At 39.5% G+C, this 24,648-nt stretch overlaps 1 protein-coding gene across 2 annotated transcripts in view; it reads left to right on the forward strand.

Annotated features, from left to right (window-relative positions):
* The first annotated feature begins 2,162 nt into the window (after positions 1 to 2,162).
* RIC3 (RIC3 acetylcholine receptor chaperone) overlaps positions 2,163 to 24,648 on the forward strand; it is a 58,832-nt gene continuing 36,346 nt past the window's right edge. For both annotated transcript variants that reach the window (XM_089915205.1, XM_089915204.1), the window contains exon 1: positions 2,163 to 2,407. In XM_089915205.1, coding sequence (XP_089771331.1) covers positions 2,284 to 2,407 — 124 coding nt within the window. In that variant the 5' untranslated portion in view covers positions 2,163 to 2,283. The remainder of the gene's footprint in view (positions 2,408 to 24,648) is intronic.

Raw genomic sequence — 24,648 nt, forward strand, 5'->3', positions numbered from 1 at the left:
AACTCAACTCGTCAAAATCTGAACTCATCTTTCTCACAGATCTGATTCTTCTGTTCTCAAAATCTTGTTATATGGAATCAATGTCTATTCAGTCACCCGAGTGAGAATTTGGGGGGTGATCTGGGATTCCTCTGCACCTCTTAGACTATCCCATCAGTCTTCACCTTCCTAAGCTGCACCTGCTGTCTGTGAGTCCAGAGCATCTCTGGTTCCAGAAAGTAAAACTGGTGGTTAACAGAGCAAGTCTTGGAGTAAGCATGCCTGGATTCAAACAGTAACTTCCAATGTATATTTTGTAGTTGTTGTCAAGTTACTTAGGCTTTCTGTTCCTTAGTTTTCTCATCTGTAAAGTGGGTACATCATAGTATTTCTTCATAAAGTTGTAGGAGGATCAATTGTTATGATATGGAAAACACCTGGAACATAGGACGTGCTCAATAACTTTCAGTGCTGTTGATGATATCAATGATGATGATGCCTGAGTGATGCCAGCAGGGGCAACCACCTGGCTGCAATAATTGAGGAGCCAGATTTGGAGGATATCAACTGCTTCTTGACAGACTTTTAACCAATCCTTCTTTATTCAGTCCCACTCCACATTTCTGCCTTTAAAGGAACTCAGTGCTTCCAATTCCTAATACTTTATAGGTTCTGAAGGCCAAATTTGTTTGCTTCTTAGAGTCTTTCTTTCTGTGGGCACTTCACTTTTTATGCTGTAAACCTGCACGGTCCGATATGGTAGCCACTAGGCACATGGTTATTAAGCCATTGAAATGTGACTGACTAGTGCTACACATGTGGAAGTGATAATATTTGGGGTATTTGGGGTTAAATAAGTATATTATTAACTTCACCTGTTTATTTTCACTTTAAATGAGGCTACTAGAAAATTTTAAATTCACATGTGACTGGCCTTATATTTCTATTGGATAACGTTGCATCTTATAAAATTTTGACATTTGTTGTCTGCTGTCATGTTTTCTCCCATTCTCTCTAGTTTTTTAGTTGATACACTCTTTTTATTTTCATTATTGTGAGGTGTCTGGGGAAAGCAAAGATAAGTGGGTGTGCTCCGTCTGCCATGTTTAACTGGAAATTATATCCAAGTTTCTCATAACCTAGTTCCTGCTTATATTGCCTTATCACTTTATGTCCCGTCACCAATCCCATGGCCCAGCTAAAACGAATTACTAATAGTTTTCAGAACACGTAAAGAAGCTTCGAGTTTACGCCTTTGCTTTCTTTGCATCCTTTCCCTGGTATACCCTTCTAACTCCTCCCACCTGTCTGCCTAGTAACTTACCCATTCTTCAAATACTCAGATTTCACCTACTCTCAGGAGTTTTCTCCTCATTCCTCCTCCTTCCAGTTGAGCTGACTGCTCCAGAGTCCATAATTTTTCCTGCATTTTCTTGTTTCTGTATCTATCTACCCCATACGGAAGCCATCTTATTCATCAGATTCTGTAGTGCCATTTCAGGGTCTGATACATAGTAAGAACCAAAAGAATATTTGTTAAATAAAGCCATAAAGACAGTAACGAAGAACTGTGGGGATACAGAGGAAGGAGAAGGCTGACTAAAAAAGTTTCATGAGGGTAGTACTTTTCAGCTGTTCTTCAGAGAAGTTTTTAACAGGTGGAGATGCGTTAGTAATTTTCCAGGCAGAGGTAACACGATAAGCAGAGATTCCCTGAAGGCAAGAAATATGCTGGGGAAATAGCAAATGATCTAGTTTGCACGGAGCGTTGGTAAGACCGGACCACGCAGGGCCTTGAGGTCATAGAAAGCAGTTTGACCTTTCTATGAGGATAAAGAGGAGTTTTTGAAAGATCTGAAGCTATGGAAAGCTTAAAACGCATTACAGCTGCGTTGTAGTATCATCACCTTGGTATGCAGATGGACAACGGAGGTGCGGGGCCTGGGTGGGGCCTTAACGAGGAAATTAATGGGCGGTCTGGGGCGGGGAGTGAGCAGTGTGGTGAGCGGGATGGAGAGGAGGGACGACCATCGGTTGTTTCGACGGTAGAACGCCCAGGTGGGCGTGGAAGGCGTGTCTAGTCGGTACAAATGAGAGGGCGCGGGTACCACTCATTGCACCAGGTGACCGCGCGGGGGGAGCAGGTCAGCCCTCCGCCGCGGAGCCGGAGGCGCCTGGTGACTTGTCCCTCGCGCGGCGCCGTCTGCGCAGCTCTCGGTGGGGTCGAAGGAGGCCGCGGGCTTTGCGGTTTCACTTCTGGTTCCGGTTCCGGTTGGAGCTCACCTGCGGCGAGGGCGGGTGGCCATGGCGTACTCCACCGTGCAGAGGGTGGCCCTGGCCTCGGGGCTCGTCCTGGCTGTGTCGTTGCTTCTGCCCAAGGCCTTTTTGTCCCGCGGAAAGCGGCAGGAGCCACCGCCGCTCACCGAAGGTAAGCGATGCTACAGGGAGGGCGGCTTCGGGAATCTCCGTCCCCGCTAGAGAAGGCGGACCCGGCGGCGTGTGGGAGGTGCCAAGCCCCTGGGTTCTTTTGACACCAGCGGGCAGCTGCCCGAGCGGGTCCCTCCTGACCTTCCACCGCAGGCAGGACCGGGAGCGCACGCAGACAAGCCTTTGCACACTGCCCGGTTGCTGGCAGCCCCTTCCCCTCACTGGCCTAACGCAACTAGTCACCGTCTGCTCAGGTGCTCTGAGTCAGGAGGGCTCCCTCTTGGATTCCCCTCTTGAGGGCTTCCGTATGCTTTCTGTCGTGCATTTGAATGAAATAGTTGGAATTGGTACTGTTAACCTTAATTCATTGTGTACTTTCAGTTTGGTGTTGGGTGCTCACTGCTTCAGGCTTTTTTTGTGCCTTTGTAAATATAACTTGAAGATTTTAATAATAAGAATTTTAATTGCTGAGATGAACAAAGCTCTGCGTTCCTCTTACCTGAACAGGTATTTGTTAATCTTTTGTTACTGGCATGATGTATGTGGTAGTTAAAAATCCACTCTTTGGTTTGCATTCTGCGGCTTTATGGGTGAGTGTAACACGACAGGGATGCCAAGGCTGGGAGAAGGAACTGGAACAGTTCTTTGTAGGTCATGAAGTTACGCTAACTTGAGTCATGGTTTTACAGTCTCCACACTTACACTAATATTCAACCTGTTGATTGTTGGACAGCTGCTTTTGAACTGAAACTTATTTCTCTCTAATTTGTATACACTGGCTGTAACTCCACCCTCTTGTACCTCACAGATAATAAATACTACAAATGCAAAGCACCAAGCTCTAGGGATGGAGAGCAGATCGAACTCATAATTGTTTATAGAGTTTGCTTGGTAATCTTTGTTTGTAAAACTATCTACCTGGGAGAGACTTCTTAAAAAAAAAAAAAAGTACATGGTGTTTTTTTTTCTTCTTTCTGTTTTATTACAAAACCCCAAAGGTTTTACTCACTTTGTCTAATGATATTGTCTGCATTGAAGAAGAGTAAATTTGTGACGACCCTAAGCAGTAAAGATTTGTCTAGAATAGTGTCTTATCACAGTGAATTTTCATTATGCTGAATTATCTTGAATAAGTTCTATTCATTGTGAGTGGGAGACACTCTTCTGAATGTTGTATAGAGAGGCGTTTAGACATGGCTTTTTCTCTTAACGCAGGTGGTAATAATCAATGTTCTCATCTTAGAATCTTTGCACTTTCTGTTCTCTTCATTCTTGAAGTGTTCTTTCCTCAGCTTCCTTCTCATTGCTCACGTTTCAGCTCAAATGTGATCTCCTCAGAGAGACTTTCCCTGATGACCCTAGCTAAAATAACTTTTTTTTTTTTTTTGGCCACACTGCGTGGCTTGCGGGATCTTAGTTCCCAGACCAGGGGAACCTGGGATTGAACCCCAGGCCACTGCAGTGAAAGCACTGAGTCCTATCCACTGGACCATTAAGGAACTTCTGACACTACTGTTTCTTTTCACTGTTCCTGCCTTGTCTCCGCATCCCCTCCCTTCCCTAATTAGCAACTGTTTGAACCTGCTAGTTGGAACTCTGGGAAGGTCATGGAGGCTGAATGAAGCCGATTTTCTGTAATCGAGTAATGAGGGACACAGAATTTTGTGCCCAGGAGCCCCACAGTATCCTGCTCAGTATCAAGTCTTTCCAGGTTTTTCAGTAGTTCAAAGAAACTAAGAAGCCAAGCTTAGAGAAGATTTAGTTTGGCAGATGCAGAAGAAAACTTGAATACGAAAAGTGCCTAGAAGTGGGGAGGATAATGAGGGGCTTTAAAAATAATTACGTTTTCTAGAGATTAATGCCAAAGCGAGGGAAATAAAAGGTTAGAAGCCGGACCCAATAACATGCAATTAACCAAGTTCACATTCTATTTATGAATTCATCTATTTTATGCCTCTTTGTTATTCCTGTGCTAGAAAACCCCAAGTTCCATCTTCACCACACCCCACATGACTTACACAACATTTCAGGTCTGAAGACAAAATATACCTCCTCTGGGAAGTCGTTCCTGGCCAGGTACCTCCTGACCCCAGGTGTCCCACACATGTGCTGCACTTAACTCCATCCTATCATATACAAGGCCCTAGACTGTAAATGTTGGTGACTGAGAGACCCTTGAGGGTAAGGACAGTGCAGGAAGAGAGGAGGGAGAAGGGAGAGATTAAGAGATGATTCTTAGAAAGAACCGCTGGGTGAACATAGGAGATGAAGGAGTCACTGAAAAGTTGCACCGTCTGTTGTTTGAACAGGCACAAATATTAATGCAAGTCCATGTGCCCGACAAAGCGTCGGTGTTTGGAGCAGAGAAAGGTTTATTGCGAGGCCATGCAAGGAGACAAACTGGCTCATGTCCTAAAAAGCCTCCCGCTCCTAAAATAACTCTTTACACTCCTCTCATTCCCTATTTCATCATGTTTTATTTTCTCTGTTGAAGGCATTACTATATGATACGACATTTTCTTATTTACTTACTTTTTTTTTGTCTCCACCTTCTAGAATGTAAGCTCCTGAGGGCAGGCACTTTGTCTTGTTTACTATTATTTCTTCAGCAGTTGGCATATAATGGACAGTCAATAAATACTTTTAAATGAATAAGATTATGAAGATACTAATATTGTGAGTTCTCTTTTTGCATTAATTACCAAAGTAGTATAATCTAGGCAAAAACCTACCTTGAATGATGTATTCCAGTAACTGAAATTTGCTAACTAAAATCCCTGCCCTGGTACACTGACATTTTAAAAACAGTGAATCCTAACCATTATTGGGTTATATACCCCTTTGAGAATCTGATGAAAGTTATGGATTTTTTTCCCAGGAAGAATGCACATGCTTTTTATACGTACATTCAGAATTTGAGAATCAACTCAGAGAATCCACAGAACCCAGAAACCCCTGTTTTGAATAAAGGGACAGCCCTGATTATTTGAAAATTCCTAAAATTTGTGCCGTTATATCAATAGTTTCCATTTCTGCCCCTTGGCATATATGTGAAACAAGCACAGTCCCTTTTCCATGTAACAACTGTTAGGATAGTCTTTTAGCAAATATTTATGATGTATACTTTTACATAGTTTACACACAACGTATAAATATTGTTAATTCCATGAAAAAATGAGCCAAATCCCTGCCTTGAGGAATCCACAGTTTAGTAGAGGGAAACAGACATTAAATAAGTGCAAAAAAGTGTCAATTACAGGTACTCAAATCCTTGCAGGGAAGTGGGGAGACACATGTTAGAATGGTCAGTTTTTTTGTTTTTTTTTTTTTTTTTTTTTTTTTTGCGGTACGCGGGCCTCTCCCTGTTGTGGCCTCTCCCGTTGCGGACCACAGGCTCTGGACGTGCAGGCTCAGCGGCCACGGCTCACGGGCCCAGCCGCTCCACGGCATGTGGGATCTTCCCAGACCAGGGCACGAACCCGTGTCCCCTGCATCAGCAGGCGGACTCTCAACCACTGGGCCATCAGGGAAGCCCAGAATGGTCAGTTTTATTGGTGGCTCAAGAAAGGTGTCATGGAGAAGGAGAGCCTTTTTTTTTTTTTTTTGGTAATAGCTTTCTTGAGATATAAATCACACACTGTGCAATTCATCCATTTAAAGTGTGTAGCTGAAGGGTTTAGCATGGTCACAGAGTTGTGCAACCATTAGCACAATCAATTTTTAGAACATTTCATCATTTTCACCCCCCCAAAACCCATACTATTTAGCCATCACCCTTCAACACTCCCCAACCCCTTCAGCCCTAGGCAACCATTAATCTACTGTCTGTCTTTATAGATTTGCCTGTTATGGGCATTTCATATAAATGGAATCATACAATATGTGATCTTTTGTGACTGGTTTCTTTCACATAGCATGTTTTCAGGGTTCATCCATGTTGTAGCATTTATCGGTACTTCATTCCTTTTTTTTTTTTTTTTTTTTTTTTTTTGCGGTACATGAGCCTCTCACTGTTGTGGCCTCTCCCGTTGTGGAGCACAGGCTCCGGACGCGCAGACTCAGTGGCCATGGCTCACGGGCCCAGCCGCTCTGCGGCATGTGGGATCTTCCCGGACCGGGGCACGAACCCATGTCCCCTGCATCAGCAGGCGGACTCTCAACCACTGCGCCACCAGGGAAGCCCGAGTACTTCATTACTTTTTATGGCTGAATAATGTTCCATTGTGTGGAATATTCCATCCACATTTTATTCATTCATCAGTTGAAGGGCATTTTGGGTTTTGATTATTAAGAATAACACTGCTGCTAACATCTGTGTACAGATTTCTGTATGGATACATGCTTTGGTTTCTCTTGGGTATATGCATTTGGGTAATGTAAGCATTTTAGTGTGGCTGGAACTAAGAGTGGAATCTCTGGCTCATATGATTACTCTATGAGCAGTTTTGAGGAACTGCTAGATTGTTTTCCAAAGTGGCTGCATCATTTTACATTCCCACCATTAGTGTGAGGGTTCCACTTTCTCCATATCCTCACCGACATTTGTTATTGCTTGCCTTTTTGATTATAGCCATCCTAATGGGTGTGAAGTGGTATCTTACTGTGATTTTTTTTTTTTGTATTTCCATGATGACTAACAACATTGACATCTTTTATAGGCTATTTGTGTATCTTCTTTGGAGAAATGTGTATTCAGACTTTTGCACATCTTTAAATTGGGTTTCTTATTGTTGTAAGAGTTCTTTATGTATTTTAGGCACAAGTTCATTACCAGATATATGATTTGCAAATGTTTTCTTCCACTTAGTTGTCTTCACTTTCTCGATGGTGTCCTTTTAAGAAAAGTTTTAATTTTGATGAAGTCTGACTTACTTTCTTCTCTTCTGCTCTTGGTGTCATATCTAAAAACATAATTGCCAGATCCAAGGTCATGAAGATTTATGCTCATGTTTCAAGTTTTATAGTATTTACTCTTATATTTAAGTCTTTGATCCATTTTGAGTTAATTTTTATATATGGTGTGATGTAGAAGTCCAACTTCATGTGGATGTACATTTATCCCAGCATTATTTTTGAAAACACTATTCTGTTTACATTGAATTGTTTTGACACCCTTGCTGAAATTCAATTGACTGTAAGTGTGAGAGTTTATTTCTGGACTCTCAATTCTGTTCCATTGATACAAATATCATATATACCCATCCTTATGCCAGTACCACACTGTCTTGATTACTGTAGCTTTGTAGTTTTGAGGTCATGAAGCATTAAGTCTTCCAACTGTGTTCTTTTTTCAAGATTAATTTCTGAGTCTTGTGGCCCAGCATTTCCATACACATTTTAGGATCAGCTTATCAGTTTCTGCAGAAGCCAGCTGGGATTTTTGATTGTGTGGAATCTGTAGAGCGATTTGGAGAGTATTGCCATCTTAACAATATTAGGTCTTTCCATCTAGGAACACAGGATTTCTTTTTATTTATTTAGGTCTTTAATTGATTTCAAAGAACTTTGTAGTTTTCAGTATACAAGTCTTATTTTGTTAAATATATTCCTGAGTATTTTATTCTTTTTGATGTTATTGTAAATTGAATTATTTTATTAATTTTATTTTCAAATTGTTCACTATTTTTTAGAAACACAGTTTTTGTGTATTAATATTGTATTCTGCAAACTTGCTGAATTGTTTATTAGCTCCAATACATGATCTTGTTCTCTGCGAACAGAGATTGTTTTACTTCTTTCTTTCCAATCTACATGCCTTTTCTTTCTTTCTTTTTTTTTTTTTGCCTAACTGCCTGGGCTAGAACCTCTAGTACAGTGTTGAATAGAAGCAGTGAAGAGGGAACATCCTTGATTGTTCCTAATCTTAAGAAAGCTTTCATACCATTAAGGGTAATGCTAGCTGTGGATTTTTTTAAAGATGCCCTTTGAGGGAGTTCCCTTCTATTCCTAGTTTGTTGAGTATTTTTGTTATGAAGGGGTGTTGAATTTTGTCAAATGCTTTTTCTGTGTCTAGTGAAGCGATAATGGGGGTTTTTGTCCTACGTTCTGTGGATATGATGCATTACATAATTGATTTTGGGGTGTTAAACCAACCTTGCATTCCTTGGCTAAATTGAGGAGGTAATTCTAAAGTGTTTTTATTAGCCAGATTAAGAAGAACATTCCAGGAAGAGGGAACACAGAGCAAAAACAACACCCAGAGCCTTGAAATAGCTTTAGAGTTGTAAGAGATGAGACTTGGGGCCAAATTGTAAAGATTTTTTTTTTCTGCCATACTTAAGGAGTTTGGATAGTATTCTAAAGGTAGAGGAGGCCATTGTAAGTTTATGAGTAGAAGAGAAACATACAGTCTGAAAGGACACCTTGGCAACAGTATAAAGTCTGTATCGTGAGGATTTTTTCAGGGAGAATATTGTTGCAGTAGTCCAGTTGAGACATGAGCATCATTAAGCGAGTGTCTTTGGGCTCTTCAGTTAGGATTCTCATGGTAAGTCACAGGAAATTCAGCTGAACTGTCTTAAGTCAAAAAGAGAATGTATTGATTAGTCCAAATGAAAAGACCCTGTGTTAGAATTGGCCTCCTGTGTGGTTTGATCTAGACATTCACAATCTGATTTTCTGTGTCCTTGTCACTTCTGGGTTCCTTCTCAAGTTGACTCTGTCTGTTGACTTCTCAGGGTAGCAAAAATAGTTGCAACAGTTCCAGATATCACCTCCTCACACTTAATTGTCCAGAGAAAGAATGTTTCTGTTCTTTTGAACTCTTCTTCACTCCCATCTTATTCTTATCCCCTCCCCCTCCCTCTCCTCCCACACCTATTCTTTCCCAGTAGTTCCAGCTAACACATCCTCCCATCTTAATAGCTTGAGTTAAGCTATTTGCAGTGCTGTGGGTAGAAAGAATATGCTGATTGACCACTGTGGAGTTGAGAGTGATTCCCAAAGGGAAATAGGGGTACAGGAAGAAGAAGGAGTAAATGGAGCAGGGGAGGCATCAAGTTGGATAGGAAGGAAGAAAACAATGTTAAGAGACATTCTTAAATAGACGTGGAGCGTGAGAGAGAGGGAGGCATCTTGAATTATTCTCAGTTTATTGGCTTAGGTGAATACATAGATGGTAACACCCTTTACCAAAATAGTAATGAAGCAAAGTAGATTAAAGGGGAAAGATGATGAGTTCAGGAATTTGCAGACTAGTATCACGTCCCCTTCTTCCATCTTTTTTCCTAAGTTGACATCCCTAGCTGCCTCCTCCATTCCTCATATGACATAGTTGCAAGTATCTAAACATAGCCCTCTTAGATGGCAAACAATAGCAAGTGTAAGCCAGTTAGCTCATGGAAGAACAACCCCCCCACCCCCCTTTTAAAAATTCTTTACTTCTATTAATGCATCTTGGGGATTGCTTTAGATTTTTGGCATTTTACTTGCTGACCTTGCTGTATATTAGAATCTTAAACTTTTTTTTTTTTAAATAGGAGCTACTCATCTAGGTTTTGTCCATTTTGTACATTCACTTGATGTTTTGGAACCAAATGTAGCCGTTTCTAGCCTTTCCTGTTGCATTTTATCTATTGGTCTAGAATTCCAGCCTCTTGACACTTTTTCAGAATATTTATCGTTCCATTCAGTGTATTTGTTTTACCATCTCTCTCAGCTATATGCCATTCTTGATTTTTTTAAAAAACTTTTTTGTTAGACATTTTCAAACATAAGCAAAAGTAGAGAGAGTAGTAAGATGAATCCCCATCACCCTGCTTCATCATCTTGGATCATGTATATCCCCACTTACTTTTCCCCCCATACACTCAATTATTTTGAAGCAAATCCCGGACATTGGGTCATTTCATCCGTAAATAATTTTGTATACATCTCTAAAAAATAAGAATTCTTCTTAAAATAGCCGCAATATCATTATCACACCTAAAAAATCAATAATTCCTTAATGTCATTAAATATCCAGTCGGCATTCAGATGTCTCTGACTGCCTCATAATTTCTTTTCACAATTTCACCCTTGCTTTTGATTAGCATGTCTTCTTGATCATTCAAATTATTTTTTTAAATCTATCAGTCATTTGAAACTGCTCTTCAGGTCACCCCAGTCTATTCACTGAAACCTTTTGTGTAGTCATTAAACCAGTTGGTCATTTGATTGCTTTACTCCATCTTATTCTGTCTGTTTTAGACTGTGGTCCACCTTCTTCCTCCCTTCTCCCTTCAGTCTGTTCTCAACATAGCATCCATACTGATCCTTTTAAAGCATAAGTTTCTCCCTCCATAAAACCCTCCAGTGGCTTCCTGACTCAGATGAAAAGACAAAGTCTGTACATGACCTACTTAATCCTCTTCCCCATTTCCTTCTCCTTTTCCTTTCTTTCTCATTTTGCTTTGACCATGCTGGCTTTCTCACTGTTGCTGGAACATGCCAGGTGTGCTCCCACCTCAGGGCCTTTGCATTTGTTGTTTCCCCTGCCTAAAATGCTCTTCCTTGGATAGCCATGTGCCTTTCCTTTATCTTCTTTAGGTCTTCGTCTCCTGAGCCTTCTCTGGATACTCCAGCTAAAATCTTTATTTCCCCCCAACACATCCTATCCTCTTTGCCTGCTTCATTTTTTCTCTTTAGTATTTATCATTATCTTGTGTATTATCTCTTTTCCCATTTAGAAAGGAGGTTCCATGAGGGTAAGGATTTTTGTTTGTTTTGTTCACTGCTGTATCTCCAACTTTAGACCAGGCCTGCACATTGTAGAAAATCAGTATTCATGAATAAAGGAATTAGTGAATTGGGTGAATTAATGAATGCTGGCTCCCAGGGATCATGGTTTCCTCTGTTAGCATTTATAAGCCATTACTTTATTATTACTATTATTATTACTGTTATTTATGGTTACATAAATTATCATGCATCCATATGATAGACTATTATGAATCTAGTAAATTATATTCATGAGGGGTTGGAGTTTTTTTTGTTTTTTGTCTGTTTTGGTGGTCAGTTTTCTTTTTCTTTGAAATCAAAGGGGAAAAAATACCAGTTTGTCTGGGATCACTGTGGATTTATAAACAGGGTAGACAATACAAATACAGTATTAATTATACCTGAACTTGAAATCTGATACTGTGTACCATACCTATTTTTTTTGAGGGACTTTCTTTTTTTTAATTGTAGTTGATTTACAATGCTTTGTTAATTTCTGCTGTATAGCAGAGTGATTCAGTTATACATACATATACATTCTTTTTCATATTCTTTTCCATTATGGTGTATCACAGGAGATTGAATATAGTTCCCTGTGCTATACAGTAGGACCTTGTTGTTTATCCATTCTGTATATAATAGTTTGCATCTGCTAACCCCACACTCCCAATCCATCACTCCTGCAACACGCCCCCCCCAACAACCACAAGTCTGTTCTCTATATCTGAGTCTATTTCTGTTTTGTAGATAAGTTCATTTGTGTCCTATTTTTTAGATTCCACATATAAGTGATATCATACGGTATTTGTCTTTCTTTCTGACTTCACTCAGTATGACAATCTCTAGGTCCATCCATGTTGCTACAAATGGCACTATTTCATTCTATTTTATGGCTGGGTAATATTCCATTCTATATATGTACCACATCTTCTTTATCCATTCATCTGTTGATGGACATTTAGGTTGTTTCCACGTCTTGGCTACTGTGAATAGTGCTGCTATGAACATAGGGGTGCATGTATCTTTTTTGGATTATAGTTTTGTCTGGATATGTGCCCAGGAGTGGGATTTCTGGATCATATGGTAATTGTATTTTTAGTTTTCTGAGGAACCTCCATACTGTTTTCCATAGTGGCTACACCAACTTACATTCCCACCAACAGTGTAGGAGGGTTCCCTTTTCTCCACATCCTCTCCAGCATTTGTTATTTGTATACTTTTTAATGACGGCCATTCTGACCAGTGTGAGGTGGTACCTCATTGTACTTTTGATTTGCATTTCTCTAATAATTAGCGATGTTAAGCATCTTTTCATGTGCCTGTTGGCCATTTGTATGTCTTCTTTGGAGAAATGTCTAGGTCTTTGCCCATTTTTCACTTGGGTTTTTTGTTTAAGTTGTATGAGCTGTTTGTATATTTTGGAAATTAAGCCCTTGTCAGTAGCATCATTTGCAGATATTTTCTCCCATTCTGTAGGTTGTCTTTTTGTTTTGTTTATGGTTTCCTTTGATGTGCAAAAGCTTGTAAATTTGATTAGGTCCCATTTGTTTATTTTTGTTTTTATTTATATTGCCTTAGGAGACTGACCTAAGAAAACAATGGTACTATTTATGTCAGAGAATGTTTTGCCTGTGATCTCTTTTAGGAGCTTTATGGTGTCATGTCTTATGTTTAAGTCTTTAGCCATTTTGAGTTTATTTTTGTGTATGGTGAAAGCTGTCCAACTTTCCCAACACCACTTGCTGAAGAGACTGTCTTTTCCCTGTTGTATATTCTTGCCTCCTTTATCGAAGATTAATTGACCATACGTGTATGGGTTTATTTCTGGGCTCTCTGTTCTGTTCCATTGATCCATATGTCTGTTTTTGTGCCAGTGTCATGCTGTTTTGATTACTTTAGCTTTGTAGTATTGTCTGAAGTCTGGGAGGCGTATGCCTCCTTCTTTGTTCTTTTTCTTTGAGATTGCTTTGGCAATTCTGGGTCCTTTATGGGCCCCAAATTTAGGATTATTTATAAATAAATAAATTTTAAGATTATTCTAGTTCTGTGAAAAATGTCATGGATAATTTGATAAGGATAGCATTAAATCTGTAGATTGCTTTGGGTAGTGTGCTCATTTTAACAATATTAATTCTTCCAATCCAAGAGCATGGGATATCTTTCTATTTCTTTGAGTCTTCTTCAATTTCTTTTATTAATGTTTTATAATTTTTAGCATACAACTCTCACCTCATTGGTTTGGTTTATTCTTAAGTATTTCATTTTGGGGTGTGTGATTTTGAAAGGTATTGTTTTTTTACATTCCCTTTCTGATATTTCATTGTTAGTGTAAAGAAATGCAACCAATTTCTGTATGTTAATCTTATATCCTGCTACCTTGATGAATTCATTTATCATTTCTAGTAGTTTTTGTGTGGAGTCCTTAGGGTTTTCTATGTATATAGTATCATGTCATCTGCATATAATGACAATTTTACCTCTTCCCTTCATTTGGATACCTTTTATTTCTTTTTCTTGTCTGATTGCTGTGGGTAGAACTTCCAGTATCATGTTGAATAGAAGTGGTAAGAGTGGGCATCCTTGTCTTGTTCCAGAATTTAGTGGGAAGGCTTTCAGCTTTTCACCATTGAGTATTACATTGGCTGTGGGTTTGTCATAAATAGCTTTTATTATGTTGAGATATGTTCTCTCTATACCCACTTTGGTAAGAGTTTTTATCATGAATGGATGTTAAATTTTGTGAAATGCTTCTTTTGCATCTACTGAGATGACCATGTGGTTTTTGTCTTTTCTTGTTTATGTGGTGTATCACATTGATTGATTTGCGTGTGTTGAACAATCCTTGTGAACTTGGGATGTATCCCACTTGGTTGTGGCATATGATTTTTTTTATGTGTTGTTGAATTTGGTTTGCTAATATTTTGTTGAGAATTTTTGCATCTATATTTATCAAAGATATTGGCCTGTAATTTTCTTTTTTGGTGATGTCTTTTTCAGGTTTGGGTATCAGGGTGATGGTGGCTTCATAGAATGTCTTTGGGAATGTTCCCAATGGGTTTGAGAAGGATCAGTATAAGCTCCTCTTTGTATGTTTGGTAGAATTCTCCTGTGAAGCCATCTGGTCCTATAATTTTGTTTGTAGGGAGTTTTAAGATTACAAATTCTATTTCACTTCTAGTGATTGGTCTGTTCAAATTAGCTGTTTCTTCTTGATTCAGTTTTGGTGGGATATATGTTTCTAGAAACTTGTCCATTTCTTCTAGGTTATCAAATTTGTTGGCATATAATTGTTCATAGTATTCCCTTATGGTTTCCTGTGTTTCTGCAGGTATCAGTTGTTATGTCTCCTTTTTCAATTCTTACTTTGTTTATTTTGTTCTTGGTGAGCCTGGCCAGAGGTTTGTCAATCTTGTTTACCCTTTCAAAGAACCAGCTCTTGATTTTATTGATTTTTCTTTCTATTGTTTTTTTCTTAATTTAGTTTATTTTCGGCTGCGTTGGGTCTTCGTGCTGCACGTGGGCTTTCTCCAGTTGCAGCGAGTGGGGGCTACTCTTGGTTGCAGTGCACGGGCTTCTCATTGTGGTGGCTTCTCTTGTTGTGGATCACGGGCTCTAGGCACATGGACTTCAGTAGTTGTGGCTCGTGAGCTCACTAGTTGTGGCTTACGGGCTCTAGAGCACAGGCTCAGTAGTTGTGGCACACAGGCTTAGTTGTTCTGCTGCATGTGGGATCTTCCCAGACCAGGGCTCAAACCCTGGTGTCCCCTGCATTGGCAGGCAGATTCTTAACCACCTTGCCACGAGGGAAGCCCTCTATTGTTTTTTAGTCTCTATTTTATTTATTTCCTCTCTGATCTTTATTGTTTTCTTCCTTCTGCTGACTCTAGGTTTTGTTTGTTCTTTTTCTGATTCTCTTAAGTGGTAGGTTAGGTTGTTTATTTGAAGTTTTTATTGCTTTTCGAGGAAGGCCTGTATCACTATGACCTTCCATCTAAGAACTGCTTTTGCTGCATCGCATAAATTTTGTATGGTTGTGTTTTCATTGTCATTTGTCTCAAGGTATTTTTAAATTTCCTGCTTGATTTCATCATTGACCCATTGTTTGTTTGGTTTTTTAGTAGCGTGTTGTTTAGTCTCCACGTAATTGCTTTTTTCTCATTTCTTTTTTCTGTGGTTGATTTCTAGTTTCATGCCATTGTGGTCAGAAAAGATGCTTTTGATAATTTCTATACTCTTAAATTTGTTGAGGCTTGTTTTGTGTCCTAGTATGTGGTCAGTCATAAAGAATGTTCCATGTGCACTTGAAAAGAATGTGTATTCTGGTTCTTTGGATGTAATTTCCTGAAAATGTGAACTGTTCTATTGTATCATCTAGGATCTCTGTTGCCTTACTGATTTTCTGTCTAGAAGATCTGTCCAGAGAAGATCTGTCCATTGATGTCAGTGGGGTGTTAAAGTCTCATACTATTATTGTATTCCTGTCATTTTCTCCCTTTATGTCTGTTAGTATTTGTTTTATGTATTTGGATGCTCCTATATTAGGTGCATATATGTTGATGAGCGTAAAATCCTCTTCTTGTATCGATCCTTTTATCATTATATAGTGTCCTTTATCTTTCTTTATGGCCTTCGTTTTAAGTCTATTTTGTCTGATATGAGTATTGTGACCCCTGCTTTCTTGTCATTTCCATTTACATGAAATATCTTTTTCTGTCCCCTCACTTTCAGTCTATGTGTGTCCTTTGCCCTAAAGTGGGTCTCTTGTAGGCAGCATCTTGTAGGCTTTTGTTTTTTAATCTAATCTGCCACTCTGTCTTTTTATTGGAGCATTTTAGTCCATTGATGTTTAAGGTAATTATTGACAGATATGTATTTATTGCCATTTTAAACATTATTTTCCTGTTGATTTTATATTTCTTCTTTGTCCCTTTTTCTTGTTGTTTTTCCTTTTGTGGTTTGATGATTTTCTTTTGTATTACACTTATGTTCTCTTCTTTTTGGTTTTTGTGAGTCTATTTTATGTTTTTGATTTGTGATAACCCTGTTTTTCAAGTATGTTAACCCCATTGCATATCTACTTGCCTTAGACTAGTAGTCATATAGGCGCAAACACACTCAAGGAAATTTTAAAAATCTACATTTTCTTACTCTCCTCCGTCACATTTTATGATTTTGGTGTCCTCTTTTACATCTTCGTGTTCATCGTTTTGCTGTTCATTGTGGTTATCATCACTTTCACAGAAATTTTTTTAAAATCTGTGTACTGGTTTATTTAGGTGATTTGCTTTCCAATTGTGATTTTCTCTTTTCTATACATTCTTCTATTTAGAGAAGATCTTTCAATATTTCCTTTTAGGGGATAGTTTTAGTATTGCTGTATTCTTTTAGTTTTGGCTTGTCTGAAAAATTCTTTGTCTCTCCTTCTATTCTAAATGATAATCTTGCTTGGTAGAGTACCTTAGGTTGCAAATTTTTCCCTTTCAGGACTTTGACTATATCTTGCCACTCCCTTCTGGCCTGCAGCATTTCTGTAGAGAAATCAGCTGATGGCCTTATGGGGGAGCCTATGTAATTAACTCTTTGTTTTTCTCTTGCTGCCTTTAGAATCCTCTCTTTAACTTTTGCTATTTTTATTATAATATGTCTTGGTGTAGGTCTGTTTGGGTTTACCTGTTTGGGACCCTCTGTGCTTTCTGTATCTGGATATCTGTTTCCTTTTTTAGGTTTGGGAATTTTTCAGCCATAATCTCTTTTAATACATTTTGGATCTCCTTTTCTGTTTCTTCTCCTCATGAAGAGTTCCAAATAATATGGGAAAATTGTATACTATAAATGAAAAGTAAAGATGTATTCACTGTATGTATTCACTAGGAAGAAGTAGGTCATCATCTTAACAGTGGTTATTTCTGGGTCATGGAAACATGGGTGGTTGTTATTTATACTTTTCTCTACTTTCTCAATTTTCTATAGGTATGCGTTTTTTTTCTTATATAACCGGAAAAAACGTTTCTTCCCTTCCATGTCCACTCCATCAAAAAAAAAAAAAAAAAGGAAGAATCCTTTTTAGAATTGAGTCCAAGAAGCATTCACTTCTCTATAGTTGAAAAGTCCACTATCCACCTTTTGCTTTTTGCAAACTGGAACAATAATTATCTGTCTCCATTCGTTCAAGATTTCTCTTTTTATCAATATAATTTCTTAAAATTTTCTTTAGTTCAGTGACCTTATGTGCAAGTTTTACCAGTTTTCCTGGTAGAAGTTAGTGAACAGACTTGATCTTATCCTCCTCACCCATCTGGGACTTTTTTTCCCTCTAGGATTGTTAATTCTCTCCCATTTAACCCCAAATTGATACCCTTTGATAGAGAATATGGAAGCAAAATAGAGGTTGAGAAATTCTGCTTTCTCAGCATTATATTTTATCATCAAGCAAATTGCCTTTTCACTATAAAAATACCCTTTTTGCTTTTGCTCGCCTTTTTTTTTTTTTTTTTGCGGTACACAGGCCTCTCACTGCCATGGCCCCTCCCGTTGTGGAGCACAGGCTCCGGACGCACAGGCCCAGCGGCCATGGCTCACGGGCCCAGCCGCTCCGCGGCATGTGGGATCCTCCCGGACCGGGGCACAGACCCGTGTCCCCTGCATCGGCAGGCGGACTCTCAGCCACTGCGCCACCAGGGAAGCCCTTGCTAGCCTTTTTGTGAACCTTAATTTGTTTTGGACCTTGGCCTCCTCATGTGGTTCTTCCAAGTCTTGCTGCTCTTTCATGCTGATTGCTGATGTGCTCTTCTGTTCATTTTTTGTCTGTTCTTTTAGAATAGCTACCAGTACATCTACTGTTTTCCTCTGCCTTCCCCACCTGCTTAAGAATTTTTTAAATGCCCAAGCAAAAATGCATTTTAAGAGCTTTCTTCTTAGAGCCTCATGAAATGGAACCACGTGTCTCTGTTCTCAGGACTTCTTAATTCTGCCTTCCTAGAGCCTGTGCCACACACCCCCTACCTTTTTGCCACAAATTCTAAGATGGCATGATCTCTTTCTCCTATGGTTCTCGTTTGATTTCACCAACAGGTTTCTTCTTTGGCCAGAGTAACCATTCCCTGACTCACCTTATGTACCTGTGGAACATGAAGATGTCAGCATACTAGGTCAGGAACTTGTCAGTTGTTCCTGGTTAGCTGACTGGGACTTTGAACAGGTTCCAGAGTAGCTGAAGCCCTCCAAGGTGACAGTGTGCTGCTTCTATGCTAGAATTGGCTTCAAGAGAGTCCTACCTTCCATCTCCGTTGGCTGGGGCCTGGGGGACTCCTACCGTAATGTTACGTTTGTCATCTCTCCTGCTGACCCTGCCCACCTGTGTTTTCCATTGAGCGTCTCACTTTGAATGCCTGTAAACAGGGTTCCTTACCAGCCCCTCCCCAGTAACCCTGTTCCTCTGGAATAGTTCAGACTCTTTTTGTCACCATATTCTCCTCAAGTGAGTCCTGCTCACTGAGTCTGAAGCTCTCCAAGATGTGAAAATACATACACACACATATGTGTATATGTGTGTATACATATTTATACATGCATAGGTAACACACACATATACGTAATTCTTTGTTATCTTAAATTAGCTCTTTATGTGTTGGTATGTAGGTGCCTGAGACAAATGGATTATTTTGGTCCTTTACCTTTTCTCTTAATGAAACATCAGACATCTACTCTAAAAGTGTGCCAAGAGGAGCAGAGACAATTTGAGAGTCTGTGAATGAATGTAAATTAGACACATTTTCAATTTCAGAAACTCAGAGGTGGGAGGGTGTAGGGCACCTCGATCAGTCTGACTGCCATTTTCTGTTCTCAAAACTGTGAAATTGAAAACACTCAGGATAATGAAGTAAAAAACTATTTTTAGCTCTGAGAGTGACTGGGCTGGGTCTTCAGATTACAGCAAGGCCAGCAGGCCTAGTGTAAGTCATTCAGATCAGTTCAACAAAGTGTATAGCATTGCAAGACCCAGAGCATGCCCTGTAAGCATAAAGAAAATACTAGGCTTCTATTAAAGAAGTTCATAGTTTGTCCTTCAGCCACAGAGCACCAGGAATGCACCTACAGTTGAATAAATTGGGTTTATTGCTTGTTGCAGCAAAGGAGGATGCACACCATGAGGAAGCACGCAGCATCAGTAAGAGTGTTAGAAAAGTCTTACTATAGGATTTAGGCTTGTGTTAGGTGTTTTTTTTGTTTTTGTTTTTTTTTGCGGTACGTGGGCCTCTCACTGCTGTGGCCTCTCCTGTTGCGGAGCACAGGCTCCGGACGCGCAGGCCCAGCGGCCACGGCTCACGGGCCCAGCCGCTCCGCGGCACGTGGGATCCTCCCGGTCCAGGGCACGAACCCGTGTCCCCTGCATCGGCAGGCAGACCCTCAACCACTGCGCCACCAGGGAAGCCCCATGTTAGGTGATTTTGAGGAAGGTTTAAGGATGTTGGGCTTTGCTGTGGATCGCGTGCTGTCAGAAAGTGGGGCACATTCTATGACTGGGTATCTTAGTAGAGTTTATGTCAAGAGAGAGCAGTCTAAAGAAAAGCTATAGCTATAATTGGCAAAGAAGCAGCAGTCACTCATCATCCAGGAATAGGGGCTGTTTGGTATTTTTTGGTCTGGGCAGTGTTCATGTTTTGTGTGTGCTCAGACAGATTACACAATGTTCTTATTTTTTTTGTCTTGATCCATCGTGGTCACAGAATGGTCTTGTCTGATGTTCATGTCTGAAATTGCTTATGTGTAAGAGGAGAACGCCAAGACCTAACTGTGAGTGCCAGGCTAGCTCATAGCAACACCAGACCAGCTCCTGGGTATCAGAGGCTGCTTTTCTTATTCTCAGGTATGATTTGTAGGTTTTAATCAGCACTAGCTAAAATTGGGTAGAAATGGTACTTAGTGCAAGATGTTACCCGTTTCTGTTCCAATCCGTTCAAATAGAGGATGTAAGATACATAAATAGAACTCTTGAATAAGGCCTGGTGTGATAAGTGCAATTAAAGAGGTTCAGACAGTGTATTCTAAGCAATGGGGATGATAAGAGAAAATGCTTCAGGGACAAGGGCAGTATTTGGCCTGGGCTTAGGATAGGCTGGATTTAGATATGTGGAGTTGGAGGGAGAAGCAAAACCATTGGAGTAAGCAAAGGCTGAGAGGTAAGAAATCGCAAGGCAGGCTCAAAGCATGGTGAGAAGTCTAGTTTGGCTGAATCAGGAGTATGTAATGAGAAAGAAGCATGAAGAGGTACTTTTGGGCTAGATTATGGAATTCAGTTGTTTAGGAGTTCACTTTTTAGGGAGGGAAAAATCAGAATTTGCTAAATACCTACTGTGTGTGCTGGGAGCTTTGTATATGTTATTTAATCTGTAACCCTTGTAACAACCCTGAGAAGTAGGTCTCATGATAGCCATTTTATAGATGATGAAAATGAGCTCTAGTAAGGTTAATTTAACCTCCACTTAAATAGTTGGACACACAGCGAGGATCTTAATAACTCTGACTGAAAAGGTGGTACTTACTTTATTGATACTTCCCTCTGCTGTCTCCTGCGTGATGCAGTCTCTTGTCATTATGGGAACCATTGAAAGCTTTTGATCAAAGGAATGGCAAGACCAGTTAGAATTATGCTTTAGTAAGATTACTCTGGTAACAAACAGTAATAGTTAACATGTGTTGAATATATGGACTAGGCCCCGTGCTAAGCAACTTAGACACACAAATATCTCTTTTAATAATATGTAGAGGGCTTCCCTGGTGGCGCAGCGGTTGAGAGTCCTGTGCTCCGCAACGGGAGAGGCCACAACAGTGAGAGGCCCGTGTACTGCAAAAAAAAAAAAAAATAATAATATGTAGGGTGAATTGGGAGTGGGGAGGTTGGTAAAAGATGAAGAAAAAATCTGATTAGACAAGCAGAAAACATTAAAGCAGTGGTCAGCAAAGTAGAGTTAGGTAGGAGGGGAATGCGATAAGATGGGCCCTTGGAGGAGACTGGTGAGGAAGAAACAGTCAGCTGTTGTTGGAGCCTCCACTTTAAGTAATACTGAATTAAACATGACCTCAAGAACTTCCTCAGTATTTAGGGAGACACTTTCGTATCTTAAAGGACTGGCTACATTAAGACCTTTCTTGTTCTGTGGTAATCTAGTTCTTTATTGATTTATTTGCCCTAAGAATGAAATGCTGCAAATGGTTTAATGTTGCTCTCAGAAAGCTCTTTCGTTAACAGTGCTAGAGTTTCTGTTTTTGTTTTTAGCAATAGGGATGGTTATTAACAAGGGAAAGTAGAACTGCACTCTGTAAAATCCATTAAGTTTTTAGTCAAGCTTAAATGATTTGCTAAGTGAAATTTTAATAATTAAATAAACCTAAATATGGGGAAAGCTTTCAATAAACAATTGGGATTTAGTCAAGTCCATTTAATAGAATACTTAAGTACATATAGAGATAGGGAACACAGCTGTTTTCTATTTTGGAAGGTCTGCAGTTTTAATGTTCTAATATCTTTAATGTTCTGATCTCTTTAGTTGTTTGTCTTAAAGCAATTAAAAAACAAACTCACAAATCCCAACCTCCTAATTTATCCCACCCCTCCCCGCTTTCCCCTTTGGTAACCATAAATTTTTCTATGTGAGTTTCTGTTTTGTAAATAAGTTCATTTGTATCTTTTTTTAAAAATTCTACATATAAGTGATATCCTATGATATTTGTCTTTCTCTGTCTAGCTTACTTCACTTAGTATGATAATCTCTAGGGCTGTCCATGTTGCTGCAGATGGCATTATTTTATTCTTTTTTATGGCTGAGTAATATTTCATTGTGTATATATTACCATATGTATGGGATTAACATATACACGCTACTATATGGAAAACAGATTAACCAACAAGGACCTACTGTGTAGCACAGAGACCTATACTCGATATTTTGTAATAACCTCTAAGGGCAAAGAATCTGAAAAAGTGTGTGTGTGTGTATATGTGTGTGTGTATGTATGTATGTATACATATAAAACTGAATCACTCGGGACTTCGCCTGGGTGCAGTGGTTAAGAATCCGCCTACCAGTACAGGGGACACGGGTTTGAGCCCTGGTCCAGGAAGATCCCACATGCCGCAGAGCAACTAAGCCTGTGTGCCACAACTACTGAGCCTGTGCTCTAGAGCCCACAAGCCACAACTACTGAGCTCACGAGCCACAACTACTGAAGCCCGTGTGCCTAGAGCCCATGCTCTGCAACAAGAGAAACCACCGCAGTGAGAAGCCTGCGCACCACAACAGAGTAGCTGCTGTGCGCAGCAACAAAGACCCAACGCAGCCAAAAAAAAAAAAAAACTGAGTCACTGTGCTCTACACCTGAAACTAACATGACATTGTAAACCAACTATACTTCAATTAAAACCCCAGAAATCCTTTTTGTAATGTAGCTATAAAGTAGAACATTTGTAATAGTGAAAAATTGTGATATAGATATACAAGGAGATGTTATGTAGCAGTTTGAGTGGATGAACTAGAGTTGCATGTATTAACTGTATACATTTTGCCAGGAAAAGGCAAAAAGGAAGTTGCAGAAACATCAGTACAGTGTGATACTGTAATATAAAGGTTTTTTTAAATTGTGGTTAAAATATAACATTTCTCATTTCAACCATTAGATATACAGTTCAGAGGCATTAAGTACATTCACACTGGTATACAACCATCACCACCATCCATTCATAATATAAAGTTTTAAAATACTCAGTCAATATTGTATATTGTTCATGGATGTATACTTACATAGTAAAGTCTAAAAGCACATATTCTAATAATAACCAAATTCGGAGTTGTGGCTATTTCAGTGAGGGTGGGAGGAAGAGACATAAGGAGCTCCAGTTATATCTGTGTGGTAGGTAGGTAAACAGGTGCTCACGTATTATCATCTGTAGTTTTTTGTACCCTTGGAGTATTTTCTTTAAAATTTTTTTCTTAAAAAATCATTTCAGCTAGACATCTCCAGGTGTTCGCTAGCCATTGACTTTTTAGGCATTCTGGGCTGTTCAGTTCTAAGAAACATGGTGATACCAAGATCCAAGAGGTGAGGTTGCTCCCTATTGAGAACAGTTAACTTTGTGAAGAGAAAAATCTGTTCCAAATTCAGCATTCTGACCCTAGCCTGCCATCTCAAGTGTACCCTTGGTCACAGGTGGCAGGAGGTTATAGGTCTGAAGCCTAAAGGTCTGAGAGAGTGACTCTTCAAAGAAGAAATACAGGAGGAGAGCAGGTTTTGGAAGGTGAAAATTAGTTTCACTTTTAGGTTTGAGTTGATAGACACACAAAAGGACATATATATTAATGGGATTTAGAGATAAGAGCTTAGAGGAAAGGTCAGAACTAGAGCTATACATTTTGGACATTACAGTGTATGCCTTGAGAATGAATGAGTTTACCAAAGGAAGAAGAATAAGGAAAGAACAAAGGTTGAAACAAAACGTTGGGGAGAGAGGATTAAAGAAGAACCAGTAAAAGAGATGGGAAGAAATAGGTTGAAGGACTAGTCAGTGGGGAAAGAAGAAATCAGGAGAGTGATGTGCCACAGATATTAAGGCAGGAAAGTTTGACAAGAATTTGTTCAGATTAATCCAATATTCATTGAAAGGCTTGTGGTAATCGCTTTCTTGTGTAGTAGAGGAGTCTTAAGAGTGAGAGCTGAGTAAAAGCCATTGGATTTGATGGTTACAGTACAGTTACCATGTTGTAACTATACTTCTTATTCATAAACTCTTTAAATACAGGAATTGTTCTATTTATCATTTTAATCTCAGTGTCTGACACAGTACCTGGCATGTTGTTAAGTGTTCAGTAGTAAATATGTGAACTATTACACTGAATATAAAATGCACAGATTTCTCCTAGGATATAAAACATATTTTTACCATCTAGCCTGTCTCTTCCATTGCTCTCAGTTCCCCCTCCTACCTTTGAAAATAGGATTCTCTACTATTTCAGTGCTTCTTTGATTCTAGTCTACAATCTCTTTATCAATAATCTCTTTTAAAATCAATTTTAATGTTTCTCTATTTCTTGCCACATCACCATTCATTTAGTATTGCTTTTTGAAACCCTATATCACACTTCCTTTCTTACTCCCATTGCTCACCCCTTAACTCAATATAAAGGAGACAGTTCTAACAATCAGAGCTGTACAGACGTGGCATGGGCTTCCTGTGGGGAGAAATACTGAGTTTCCTGTTTGATGGTATTCAGCAGAGTCAAGACCACCACTAGATGACTGTTCTAAAAAATTTCCAATTTATTGAGAGATAAATAACATATCGTGCAATTTACCTGTTTAAAGTGCACAGTCAGTGGCTTTTAATGTAGTCACCAAGTTGTACAACCATCATCAGAATCGTCACCCCTCAAGGAAAACAAAACCCATACCCATTAGCAGTCGCTCTCCTCTGCCCCCTCTCCACCCTCCCTCCCTCCCCCCAGCAAGCAACCACAAAGCTACTCTCTGTCTCTATGGACTTGCCTATTCTGA

This window comes from Delphinapterus leucas, chromosome 7, assembly GCF_059928025.1.
Source record: "Delphinapterus leucas isolate spDelLeu-1000000601 "Yukka" chromosome 7, BTC_Dleu_Yukka2, whole genome shotgun sequence".
NCBI classification, from domain to species: Eukaryota; Metazoa; Chordata; class Mammalia; order Artiodactyla; family Monodontidae; genus Delphinapterus; species Delphinapterus leucas.